The following is a 14,233-nucleotide window of genomic DNA, read 5'->3' on the forward strand; positions in this document are numbered from 1 at the left end:
GGCACCCTTGACCCCTCTGGCGTGTACAGCAACCAGTAAAAATGTGACTTGAAACACAGCAGGAGGAAACGACCTTGCTACATTTTAAGCCACCGATGTGTACATTGCCCGAATTTTACACAGAGTGGCAATTTGCAAGCTACTTCATGGAAGCTTATCAGGGCTTCAGTAAAGAGAACATCAGTACTAACTGATAAGCTTTCCGGAATTTCTTTGTATTCTAAGGTGCACTCTCAGTCCATGGGAAACAATGTTCAAGAGGCCTAAGGAATGGGTAGACTATGGAAGACAAGGCAAGCAGCCCTTCAGGCCTCTCTGTCAGCCCTTGGGACTCTCCCTAGGCCACATCAATCATTGCGCATTTTTGGAAAGCCTCTGGCTGCAATGTGTCTTCAAACTGTGATCGTGCCTCTCATTTCTCTGCATGGAGGAGAAATAGGGTGGTGGTAGTGTCGAATCCTCCGGCTTGTGCATGGCTGGAATGTTGCTTACCATACAAAGGTAAGAGCCAAATCCATTGCTCTGCCCACTGTCACCTCTGGCCATCTCTACATCCTGGCATGTGGTGCCTGGAGGGTTCCCTAGGAGACCTTCCTCTGCCCCAGCCTGAGGTGGATGGTGACGATTGCTTATCTTGCCCTCAGCACTGCCCATCAGTGTGGACAGGGGCTGCCAGCCATGCACCCACAGGCACACAGATACTTGCAAAGGCTCTTCTGGTGCCTGCAGGGTGTGATCCCCCAGTGCAATTAGGTTTGAGAGAAGCAACTCTGTTTCAGCCAGTGAAAAAGCTGGCTGCCATTCCGGTGTTGGTCATGTAGACACAACGGTTTCTCAAGCTTTCAGGTGTGCCCATAGATCCAGAAAGGCTGGCGCCCCCTACAGTATGTGAGCCAGTAGCCCTAGCTTAACGTAATGCATTTTCCTATGTTTCCACGTTCAGCCAATCTGCCTCCAGATCCTTCTTATTTGTTATTTGTGTTATTTATTTATGTTGCCTTCAATAAAATATTCAAGGGGGCTTGCAATAAAAAAGAAAGCTCAATGCAATAATAAAAACCACACTATCCATAAAAACCAACAACAGTTTAAAACCGATTGCTTACCCAGCTCTTCCTGCCTGGAGGGCCTGTGTGGAAAAGCAGGAGAGAGAACAATAGGCGACGGACCACAAGACGCCACCCGCACTACCTACTTCTGCAATTGCTAATGGCAAATGATGAGCTGTGTGGCTGCCCCTCCGCCTCACTCTCACACAGCCATTCCTTCTTAGCTTGTCACTGAGATCACAGGAGACCTGGAATATTGTGCAGTGTGCCTTTGAGCTGAATGCATATAAGGCATCACTTGTGGAAAGCACCATCTGCCCTCTCTTTCACCTCTAGTGCATTTCATGCCATTAGGCACGTTGCAGCCCTTTCTCCCCTCCCGCCCACCCAGCTGGCTCCTCCAATAATGATTTGGCGCTCCCACCCCTCCAGTGCATTGGTCGTGACATGACCCGCCATCTCAGGAACTGACTCCAGAGCTCCCATCTGTCAAAGCAGTCAGGTTACTAGCAGCATGGGATAAGTGCCTGGCAATCCATATGCCTCTGTCCTCATACTGGAGCACAAGGTATCCCTATTTGCTGTGGTGCTAGTCATGGGAAAAGAAAAGGCTAGGCACTAGCAAAGCAGGTGAGCATTACACTTCCACTCTGCGCCTTCAGTTTGTAGGACACCACACCCTCCGAAGGGTTAGATCCTGATAACCCAAGATGGGGGAAGTTTTGTGTGCTGACCATCTATAGCAAGGATGGGCACCTCGTGTGGCCTTCAGCCTAATTTCGTACAGATGTGGGAGGCTGGATGGGGTAGGGGTGAGCCAAAATGGGTGAAATGATGAAACGCAGAGAGGAGAAACGCATCTGGCAAGGACGATTTGCCTCTTTCCCAGCAGCCTGCTGAGTAAGGAGGAAGAAGGAGTAGAGGTGTCAGAAAAAGAGAGAGAAAGAAGAAGTGGGGGTTGCATAAAGAAAGAGAAGGAGAAGCCCCCATTTACCACCCTGCTTATTGCCAACATGCAGCCCCTGACTGATTATCTCCCAAGGGAATGGAATCCTAAACTATGACTTATAGCTAAGGATCCCTTTCCAAGTCTAAAGGTATATAATGAAAGCGCCAGCCAAACCTCCCTGGGGGAGAGCATTCCATAAATCGGGAACCACTGCAGAAAAGGTCTGTTCTCGTGCTGCCACTCTCCAGACCTCTTGTGGAGGAGGCGCACAAAGAAGTAGGCAGTTTCATAACTTGGGGGCTGCTCCAGAGAATGCCCTCTCCTGGACCACCCCTGCCACCACCCTGAGCTTTTGAGGGTGACAGAGCCGCTAAAAGGGCCCCCACTGCCAATTTTAGCACCCAAGAGGCTCTGTAGGGAGGGAGACAGCCTCTCAGATATTTGGAAACAGGGGGAGAAATGAGAGGTTGGGGTTTTGTTATGAACCCCTCATAATTCAAGCACTGAGCATATCTTGCTGAATCAAATTCTCTCTTTCCATTTCTTCCCACCAGGGAGTCCTTTCCCGCAAAGCTCCTGAAAGGACCCATAATCCTGTTAACAGCACACGTGCTGCCCATTCTTTTCCTGAGAGGCCCCAAGGGGGATTTGCATCCTGCACCCTGGTGGGACTAATTCCATTGCAGCCCAGTAACGCCACTTGCTATAATGATCTATCCCCCTCTGGAGCTGCTGAACTGGGCTTACAAGAAGTTTTCATTCAAATGCAGAAGGAGGCAGATCCCAGCAATCAGCCTCCCAAATCCTAGGAAAAGCAGTCACTCAATTTTGCCCGGCCACTGACATCCGTGCCGGTTCCCCACCACCACCATGAAAGATATCCACACCAAAGATTTAGGCAGTTGGTTAACATTTGAAAATGTGAAATGCCATGGCTCAGACCTATCCCATGAAACTATCCCGTTAAAAAAGAAAACAAAAAATTTAAAGGATCTTGCAGTCGCTACAGAGGGCAAGAAGTGCACAGCATGTGCAATGTTTGCTACTTTAAAGGGGTGGGGAGCAAGATGAGTGTTGCATCCAAGAACATGTATCATACCCTCCAACATATTGAGTCTCAAAAACCAGGACACACAACTTCTTGTCTGTGCTTTCACATGAGTCATGTGACCCGTGTGAGATCACAGCGCCCAAAATCATGCATTTTGGGGCACTGTGCAAGATCACGGCTCTGTGTTTTTTCACGGGGGAACACTTTTGGGGGCGGGATCTCAGTGCAAAATCGTGCAAGATCTCAGCCCACAAAACTGTGTGTCCCTTTTTTCCGGAATACTTGCGGGGTATGGAATATGTGGAATACCAAAACAACATCCGGCAACAGTAAAGTTTTTCTTGAGCAAAGATGTCTGGGCACAGCACAACAAAATGCACATTTATTGCACAGAAACCACCTAGAATTTCCCTTGCAGAAGGGATGTCAACCCAGTTGTCTATCAAGATCTAAAATAACTGAATAGGTAGATGAAAGAGACTGGAGTGCACTGCACATCAAAATTTTGCTAAACATTTTGGGGAGTAAACTAGGAAAATGGACATTGATTATCCTGCTACATTGCAAATTCGTGTTCTCTGTAACTTTGGTTCTTCATCCTCTTTTGCTCTGTATCTTGCTATCAGTCTTGAGATACAAAGCATTCTTTGTCAACATAAAAAGGAATTTTTGATGGAGCCTTCACTGTAACTGCTGTTTCATTCAGCTATAAGGATCAAAATTGATATAAATAATCCTTCATCAACCAATCTAACATGTCACTATAATGCCAGGATATTTACAGCACGATCCTATGTCTGTCTACTCAAAGTTAAGAACCACTAAGTTCAACAGATCTCACTTCCCGGTAAGGTGTATAGTTGCTTTTGCCAGTACTTGGTTGGCAAAATGGTATGAACCAGCCCTGGCTGTCATGCATAAAATGAAAATGAGGAGGAAGATCCAACCTTACACTGGTGTGACTGACAACAGTATGGTGTCCTGGAATATTTTATCGACAAAAATACTGAACTATGAGTTTGAAAGAGCCGCTTAGTAATAATTGAGCCCAATTCTAAGGAGAGAATGAATTTAGGGGAATTCTTTTCTTAAAATTAAATCCTTTCACTGATCCACATCCTCAGCTCCTTAATACATGTCTTCTCCGCTTAACAATGCAAGACTAGAACTTGAGGCTATTCCTGGAAGCACTTAATAATATTCAATCACAGGCAATGACTTTCACCAATATATTTCGCTTCTGAAATGGCAATCATGATAATGATGAACCACAAACCTTACACTAATATTTTAATGCTGCTAGAGTGGTCTTCGCTTTAACTGAGATTGATATATGTGACTTTCACCACCACTGCATCATCATCGCTGCATCTGACTTTCACCGTCATAGCAATCACAGGTGCTGCTGTTAAATATTATGCAATATTTCAGCTCCATATTAAGCTGTGTCATAACTTTGATGCTGGATATCCTATAGGCTGGGTGCTTCCTGTTCCCTCCAAATGTTACAGCAAACTTGAAAATACCTTACATTGACCCATGTGATAAGAATATTACCGTATTTTTCACTCTATAAGACGCACCAGACCACAAGACGCTCCTCAGAAGCCAGAACAGCAAGAGGGATCACTGCGCAGTGAAAGCAGCAATCCCTCTTGCTGTTCAAGCTTCTGGGACAGCTGCACAGCCTGAATTCGCTCCATAAGATGCACACACATTTCCCCTTACTTTTTAGGAGGGGAAAAGTGAGTCTTATAGAGCAAAAAATACAGTATATCTTTAATATGTAAGCCTTCACTTAACAGGACAATGGAAGTACTCTCTACAGTACAAAGCTATACATTTTTATTTAGAAGTAAATCCTTTTGTGTTCAGCGGAACTTGCCCACCACATCTGTTTAGGGTTGTAGTCATAATTAAACCCCACAACCTCACAGTAGTGTCCATTCATTGTCCCTGTTTGTGCTATGAGGAAAAGGTTCTATTAATTACCAGCACAGGGTTTTTGTCGCAGCTGATTGTTACACTGCTCTCTAAATAAGGAAGTTTTATGGCTGGACCGCCATCCCTGACCATTGGCCATACTAGCTGGGACTGTTGGGAGTTGGAGTTCAGCAACATCTGAAGGGTCACAGATACCCTCCCCCTGCATTAAATGGGATGTCCCAAGATGGGACAGCAACCAATGAGAACATCTAGGAGGATGTGAGAGAAGAACCATATTGTCCATATACATAAGAACGACCACTAACCGCCTACCAAATTAGGATAAAATTAAGTAATCCTTTCATTAATAACATTACATAAAACAGATTGTATACGTAAGAAACCAATAATCATCTCCAACACATTATCCTGGTCAACACAGAGGAGATATGTATTTCCCATGGTTTGAAGTGAACTATAGCAGTATTATCCTCAGACAAGAATATATTCAAAGCCTGATTCAAACCATATACAGTGGTGCCCAGCAAGACGAATGCCTCGCAAGACGGAAAACTCACTAGACGAAAGAGTTTTCCGTTTTGGAGATGCTTCGCAAAACGAATTTCCTATGGGCTTGCTTCGCAAGATGACAATGTCTTGCGAGTTCCTGCTGGTTTTTTCCCCTTTCCCCCCCTTTTTCTAAGCCGATAAGCCGCTTATCAGCTGATTCGATCAGCAGATAAGCCGCTAAAAGCCGCTAATAGCGCTAATAGCGCTAATCCTCTAATCCGTCAATGGGCTTGCTTCGCAAGACGAAAAAACCGCTAGACGAAGAGAATCACAGAATGGATTCTTTTCGTCTTGCGAGGCACCACTGTACCAGTCTGAATGCAGACATAGGGTTACCCTCATTCATACTAAGTATATGAATGAATTGGTCTACCCATTGCATTTGAGATGTTTGTGGTTTTACATTGTGATCATAGTAACTTTTTCCCACAGACATCACCATCGCAATGTTGGGTGGGGGATTCTTTAGGTTTACAGGCATCTCAAACTCACTTGATAGACATTTTAAACTGGACATAATACCAGTGCTGTGTCCTCCATAATCCTTATAATCTGCCCTGAGTCATCCATCTTAAGGTGAAACTACAGATGTCATGCAGTTGACATTCACAAGTCAAAATTTTAAAAAGCAGCTGTGGGGAGACTTCAGTCTTGTGTGGAAGCCTTGGAAGGGGGAAGAAATGCTTGTGCTGATGGAACCATCTCCTTAACACTGTGTTGAATTCTTCCCTTAAAGAAGAATGGTTTGCTCATTCAGAGGACATGATGAATACTCTTCTCAAGATAAGCAAAGAGAAACAGACCAAAACTTTTGGTGGTTTCCCCCCCAAAAAATCCAAAACCTTGGATTTAAGTCTAGAAAGCATGGGATTTCCATTGTGTTTATTCCCCACCCTGCAAATCAACTGATATGTGGTTGTTCAACAAGGTCTACATAGGTGGCTGCCAACACCTACAACCTGATACATAAAAGCAGACCCACCTCCCTCTGCAGCCAACCGTATGTCATGCACTCTGATCCACTGGCTGCCTTTCCTTCCTCATAAGGAAGGGATCTCTCCAGTTTTTCCGCTTACCCATGCTTCTCAATCCATGTTCAGGCCCATCAGTAAGGTTGGGCTGCTGCTCTTCACATGCAGACTCCTCTTTAGATGAGCTGCTCCTCTCTTTCTCACCCTGTCGCCTAGTAGGCAGAGGAAGCGCATCAAGTCAGTCACTCCACATACTCACTTGTATGTTCGGCTACATGAGCAAATTGCATGGACAGTTCCTTATAGTTCAATCCATTGTTCAGTCCCTCATTCACAAAGAAACAGCTGCCATAACAGCTCCTACACATCCCATCTAGGCAGCTGGGTGAGGCCAGCCTTCACCAATGTCTGGGTGCAAGACTACTTGGTAAACATGGGTGCAGTAATTGTCCAAGAAGCTTGACTTTGGACAGCTGGGACATTCAGACTGGGCTGGTCCATCTCAGGAGTGAAGCATAGCTGGAAGTGAACATGTGATTCACCCACAGTGAACAACATGATGGTGGGAAACCAGTGCTAAATAATTTGTCAGTGATCAAATTAATGCTTAGGATGAACTAAGCAGAGCAGCTCTATTTCATGTCAGCCCGCAACACAAAGGAACATGAGACAATTTAGTTCTACACTTCTCATGAAGTGTTGCTGTGATGGCAATCCTGATCTGTACAACAGCAACCACAACTGCATGTGCTTGGCTGAGGGAACAGTAATGTTCTCATCCCTCAATCCCTACCTGAGTTATCCCACAAATTGTCTATGTACATTATAATCCTCACCTTGATCTACCTGCCTCTCTGCAATTATTTTCCTGAGTCCTGTCCTTCCATATTAGTACACCCAGAGCATCATCAGTACAGGACTGTTGAGTAGCTTCTCCAGGAGGCCCCAACCTCCTTGACCCAGGGTAGCTTTCTCCAAGCTGGTGATCTCCTGATGTTATGGACCACAACTCCTATCACCTTTGACCATTGGCCATGCTATCTGAGAGTGATGGGACCTGTAGTCCAAAACATCTGGTGGACACCAGGTGGTTCAACCCACATGATTCAACTGGCATACTTAAGATTTTAGCTGAATGAAGCTGTACTAAGCTTGGCATGTGGTGAAGCAGTCATACAACTGTTGCACTATGAACCTTGAGCTAAAAAACTCAATACACTTTTACTGTGCCTCATCAAAGTCAACACGAGATGGTTGAGCAGTAATAAGATAAATGTTGGGTGACTTGGGTGCACAGGGAAGCAATCATGCAAACATTTTACTACATTCAAATCTCTTTGGTCTTACACATTTGGCCCTATATCTATCTACTTAGCTCTAGTCTCAAAAAGGGAGCTGGGTCTCTTGTTACTAAACTTTTTTGGCCACCTTTGGCTTGTACATCCTGCATATCTGACGAAATGCTAACCTTTATCTTAACAATCAGGATGTGTAAGTAGATTGCTTTCTCCTATGACACCTTCATTAGCACTGTGGTAGAAAGGAAGCAAGCCAGGACCTCCACCATCCTTTAAGCTGGTGCTGTAGACATGCAACTCCAGGAACATTTGCCTATAATTTTACAGACTGATACTTACCGATAATGGAACGGGGCTACCGTGGCCATGATGGGATGGTTGTGTTGAGGCACAGAGGAAAAACTGATAGGCCCAGTGTGCAGCACAGGGCCCTTATTGAGGTTGCTTGTGTCCAGTGAGATCACCTGAGGTTTTTCCTCTGGCTTAGATGTTCCACTTCCTTTCCCATTGGCTTCTGAGGCCCACTGACCTTTTACAGGACAACTCTGAGGCCTCTTTGTGGTGGATCCCTCTGAAGACCTGGACAACAAAGTCTCACTATACAAGCTGAGATAGGATGGACTCTTTCCTGGGAGGTGAGAGGTTTTTGCAGGTTCAGGAATTGTACTGGGCTTCCCAAGACCCTTCTTGGCACCGCGACTGCTACTGTCTTCCCCATGTTTTGTGGTGTCCTTGCTTCTCTCAGTTGCTTGAACAGCAGCTTTCTTAGTTGCCCCAATAGTTCTGGAGCTGGACCTCTGCATCCCCCGGGGACTGCTGCAGCCAGACACCATGCTCAGGCTGAGGCTGGAATCTATCCCATCTGACCCGCCATGGCTCTCAGACGCTTCCGATTTCTCCTGCCCAGGGCTTGCAGCTGCTGGAGTCTTTGGGCCCAGCTTTTGCTTGGATCCTTTTGGCACTCCACTGCTCGAGCTAACCAGCCCCTTCCCTGTCCTGGGTGATGATGCCCTCTGCGAGGGAACAGCTCCCACACTGTTCTGCCTTGGGGGCAGTTTGGGCGATGCTGCCAGGGTGTGTATCTTGCTGTGGGATGCAGCTCTGGGAACAGGTATAGAGGAGGCATAATGGCTTCGTCCGGCTGCGTTCACATTGGCTGTTCCATTCATCATCAGCAAGGCCTGGTTGAAGGAGGATCAATCTGAGGGAGAGAAAAGCAGAGGAAGTTAAGCAGAGGCTACAGCTTCCACAGCCAAGGCTCTCTCTCTATTCCAGTACTCTATTCCCTGAGTCTTTACAGGAGTAAGCATCAGATTTGCCAAGTGAAAGCCTCTCCCCAGCTCCCTTTTCACTGAGCATTAATTCAACTTGAAACCATTGTTTTGATGTACTAAAATTAGCATGTTGGCACTCTTTGGTGCTTTCATTTTCTTCTTTAAGCTTAAACAATGTAAGGGAAATGTGTGCTGTCGAGCTGCGTCGTGTCTTAAAACATCTACACATATTTCAGTAAGGAAGATTTCCAAGTAAAGATTTGAATTTGGTTGAATTTAAACTGCATTAAAGGGGCTTTATTGATTCCCAACTCCCCTTTAGTTGGCGAGGTGTATTATTTCACTTCAAAACGTGCTAAGCTGGCTTTGTTGCAATTGGGAGCCCTCCTGCTCTTTCTGTTGAATGGGGACCTTGGACATCTGGCCTAAAGTTCTCCTTTGAGAGCATCACTGCCAGAAAACCTGCATCAGTGGACAACATAATGTGGTTGTTTTTTTCAGTGTCCTCCTCTACATGGACACCCAGTGTTGTTATCTTCCATTCATTCCTCTGATGTTGTAAATAACCGGGGGAAATCAGAAGTAATTTCAAGTAATGGAGTAATAAAATGAACTATTTCTTAACCTTCCTGGTTCAGACTGCTGGTTGCAGTACTACCAGCAGATCTGGCTGAAACTCAGGACAGATGTGACGCAGAGACCCGTCCTGGCTCTAGGAACTCTTTTGCATTACAAGCCTCTGGCTGAAGCCGGGAACCCTGCCAACCACAGCTGGCTCAAAATACTATTTCACTCCACTGGAAATCCTGCTGCCGGGAGCACCCGGCAGACGCTCTGATAGACACTGTGGAGCTTAGCCTGGTGTGGAGGGGTGGGGGTTGTGCAAGCAATGTGCTCTTTTATCCCAGGCCAGTGCTTTGAGCCCCTATAATACAGAGAACTCAGCCTCTGCAGCTTTAATACTGTTATGGAGACACTGCAATGCTTTTGCAAGCAGGGCTGAAAACATGCATCCATTGATAAGCTTGGCTTGATAGGCACATTTTGTTTATCCTCGTTTACAGATCAAGTGACATGGTTTTGAAAAATGGCATCAATGCCCCCAATTTCAAAACTGTAAACAAGATATGTAGGGAAAGTGCCTTAAAATGAGCTGCAGCATTGGCCCATCTCGGAGTGAATCTCTGCATAACATCGTCTCACTTATATGCTGTCAGACCACCAGCCTTTCTTTACCACTAGGTGACTCCTGGGTCCCAGTAAATTTGCATCAAGTGCAATACAGCTGAACCAGCAGGTAACATCCTTGTCAGTCTAGCATCTTCAGAATGACGCAGAGCATGAATCCAAGTAATTCTAAGCTCGGGTCACACTGACTGCTCCTCAATGGTGGGATCATATGCTGTTTCTGTAAACAGGAACCATGCTGGCAGGGCCAACGGCAGAGGCCCTTTTGACTTGCTAACTGCATGGGCTGGGAGGGATTGCAACTGTGCATATCCTGGACCTGCATCCTCAAGCAGCTGCCAAATGGCCACTGCTGTTGATACTTCTGCTTTTTACGCTTTACCTAGTATGCCAGTGAGTACCAAGTGGCAGATTACCCATAATGTCTGGAGTGAGGCTACTGCACTCCAGGGGATGTGGGATATTACAGTGGTAAAAACCTACCACTTCTCAGAGAAGCACCACTATCACTTTTGCTACTTCCTTTCTCCTCCTCCACCACCACCCACTTCTGCTTGTAATTCTCCCAGTCACCCCTACTCCTAACAACAATATACAGCAGTGCCTGCTATCTGCCACAACAGAGCCACCAACATGGGGGGACGGGTGGTGCTGCTGCAAAAAACAGCAACAACCTGCACATAACTTGACATGTCCTCTAGCTGGTTCTGATTTGCTGCTACTCAGAAGGAGCCTCACATCCTTATAAAGAATAACTGCAAATATCATTATGATTTATTTTGTGTCTATCATTATGATTTATTTTGTGTCTCTCTATTTAAAAAATAAAATAGCCTTTTACATAACAAAAATTAAAACACAACATCTAAACAACATAAGCTATGTAGCAATATAAACATATACATTAAAACCTAAGTAAACCAGTCGTGTATTCCTCCTCCTCAGAGAATTTTTTTAAAAGTTGCATGATCTTGATTGAATATCGATGCTGCTATCAAAACTGAGTGAGGGCTAATTCCATTAGGGAAGGATTAGAGGAGAAAGCCCCTAAAATAACTGAGTACTGGGAATGAAATATTTGACACTGGAAAAGACAAACAATCAGCCCCAGCCCCTCCCTGGATGTAAGATTCCAGTTACAGGAATGAATCTTACAGGCTAAAGGAAGGAAATATAATGTCAATCAGAGCAGCACCAACACAATTGTTTGCAACATATTCTGGGAACAGAGATGAGGACGGGATGTGAAAGTGAAGTGTCTTTATAGGTGGCAAATGTAACAAAGAAGATTCTGGATTTTACAGGATACAAAATACACCAAACACAAAAAGTTCATTGTTGGGCGGGTGAGGAACACCCCTCAAACAATGTTTTAAGGAAAGTGCTCTTTGTCCAAAATTCTAAGACAAATTGTGATACATATTTTGTACTTTTTGTGGGTCTCTGTTTCCAATCTGTAAAATGGGAGTAACTTTACATCATTAAGTGTAAGAGGCAAATAAGGTGCACCAAGGAGCTCACAATCTAAAGTTAACCAATAACCTCTTTCACCAACATTGATAAATTCCACAGAAGATTTTGAGCTGGAGTGAGAGTCATTTAATAATCCCATTATCAAACGCAAAGTGGTGGATAACACATCATAGAAAGCTGTCACTTTCCAGAGAGATGTGCACCATCTGGTTCCAGGGGATGGTCTGTCCAAAGGTACATGGGGAGATCCATTTGCTGAGGCTAAGCAGATCTAGGTCTGGCTAGCTCATGGACAAGAGGATGCCTGGGAACGACAAGCACACCACCTTTGTTTCCATGACAAAAGAAAAGTGGGATATAAATTTACGGGTGTATGCAGGTGTGGGGATTATTTATTTTCCAGGTTATAACACTAGCATGCTGTCTCTTTTTCTAATGTCCCTTTTACCCTGCATTATCTGTTGCGATGTGGAACTGTGCCGTTTTCCCAGAAATGCCATCACTTACACCAGTGGGCAGGGTGTGACACAACAGTGCATAACATTGGATAAGTTGCTACCCTTTATGCTCCTGCATTCTCCCCTTCCATCATGATTCACCCATGAAAATGGAGGGGAAGAATATGCCAGGACACAGCCGCAATTTCGTCCCATGGTGTAATCCATGAAAACTGTGGGAAAATTACAATGCAAGACTCCCACGAATTTCTAAGTCAATGGGGTTGCAACCGGATCCCCCCACCCCCTACCCGGAAGCAATTGACATGGAAAATGAAAGAAATTATCAGGTAAGGAAATGTCAGGGAAAGGGATAAAGTGCTATTTGAACACAACCTAAAAACACAAACTGCTGCAATCTGTTGCAACAGGGCATCCACCTCTTGCCCATAATCAGTATTCTGTCATTCTCAGCTGTGCTGCTTCAGGCCGCTTTCTTCTCACAAGAGTCCCCCCCCCCTCCCAAAGGTCCATTTCAAAAGCCCCGCCTCTCCACCCCTTGCCTCTGGAGGGAAGCAGAGGTCTCTATGTTGCTTTGAGCCTAACCCAACTGCAGGGGGCTGCTTATGCTGCTGTCAACAGAAGGGCTCTCCATATTGCAGGACTTCCTGCATTGCAGCAGCCTGCTGCTCTTCAGCTCCTTCTCATCAAACTTCCTGCATTGCAGCCCCAGCGTAGATTACCCTGGGAAGGGAGAGCATGGAAGAAGAAGGTACAGGGGGAGGGTGGGGGAAGACAGAGACTCACCCAAAGCTGGGGCTACACACAGCCACTGCTCACATGCTGCAGCTCCTTACGTGCAGGAATGCAAAATCAAATCCCATTTCTTACCAGATGTTTGCTGACCTAAACATCTCTCTCTCTCTCTCTCTCTCTCTCTCTCTCTCTCTCTCTCTCGCTCTGTATCCTGTACTGCCTGCCAAGCCGTTATTCCAGAGCGAAGGGAGGCAGCCTCTCCAATGCTAAGCTAATTTACAGCACTAAGCCTTTCTGATGTAAGCGTGGGTTGCCCTTGTGACACTTCTCAGACCATCAGTTGCTCCCTAACAACCAAGCTCTTCTGCTTTATTTAAAATTTTCAAACATAAATTTCCTTCCCTGCTTATTTCCCCTCCACCTCCAAACCCTCCCGTCAGCCTATTCTTCCAGCTGCTTACTTGGCTCCAAGCTTGCTCCATCTGGAAGGGCAGGAAAGAGGGTTAGTTCCTTAGAGGAAGTTTGCTCTTGTTCTTTTCTTTTTTTAACAAAAATAATATGACACTTCAAGGACGCCCTAGTTCTCCCTGGATCATTTCCTCACGTGCTGCCACTCTGCAAGAATCATTATAGAAGAGCAATATAGGGGCTGATGGGAGTTGTAGTCCAAAACAACTAGAGGGCATCAAGTTGGAGATGGCTGATACAGAGGCAGGCGGAGGATTCTATGGAGTCACTTATCTCTGCATCAGTTTCTTCTCTGCAGATGACACATAATACATATCTATGTACTTTAGGTCTAATCAATTTAGGGAAGTTTTTAATGACTGGTGTTTTAATGTACTTTTAATCTTTTGTTGGAATCACCCAGAGTGGCTGGGGAAACCCAGCCAGATGGGCGAGGTATTAATAATAATAATAATAATAATTATAATAATAATAATAATAAAGTCCAGAATTTATGCCTGGCCCATTTATCCACAAGGATGGGTCTGACTCATTTTAACCACCTTTGTCAAAGGAAATCCATCATAGGGCTTGAAGCATCATGTCTTATCTTCTTTCTGGTTCACATTTAGATACTGACGGACAAACCCACACTTTCCCATGCAAGTACCAGGAAAGGATTTTGCATTTCAGAGTTAAACACCAGAAGCTGCTAATCTGAGCAGGAATGGGGAGCTTTATGGCTCTACAGATGCTGCTGGACTCCAGCTCCCACCAGCCCCAGCCTGGGGGTGATGGGAGTTGTAGTCCAACAACATCTGAAGGACCACAGCTTCCTCATCCC

At 45.3% G+C, this 14,233-nt stretch overlaps 1 protein-coding gene across 8 annotated transcripts in view; it reads right to left on the reverse strand.

Moving 5' to 3' along the window:
- NAV1 (neuron navigator 1) overlaps positions 1 to 14,233 on the reverse strand; it is a 279,830-nt gene that overhangs the window by 198,527 nt on the left and 67,070 nt on the right. For 7 of the 8 annotated variants that reach the window (XM_082227392.1, XM_082227391.1, XM_082227390.1 and 4 more), the window contains exons 2-3: positions 8,154 to 9,015; positions 6,622 to 6,728 (exon numbers count right to left, since the gene is read on the reverse strand). In XM_082227392.1, the coding sequence (XP_082083518.1) occupies positions 6,622 to 6,728; positions 8,154 to 8,986 (940 nt within the window). In that variant the 5' untranslated portion in view covers positions 8,987 to 9,015. Of the gene's footprint in view, positions 1 to 6,621; positions 6,729 to 8,153; positions 9,016 to 12,993; positions 13,125 to 14,233 lie in introns of those variants that run through there. The other variant, XM_082227388.1, reaches the window with a different exon arrangement.

The sequence above is a fragment of the Podarcis vaucheri genome, assembly GCF_965113315.1.
Source record: "Podarcis vaucheri genome assembly, chromosome: 6".
Lineage (NCBI taxonomy): Eukaryota > Metazoa > Chordata > Lepidosauria > Squamata > Lacertidae > Podarcis > Podarcis vaucheri.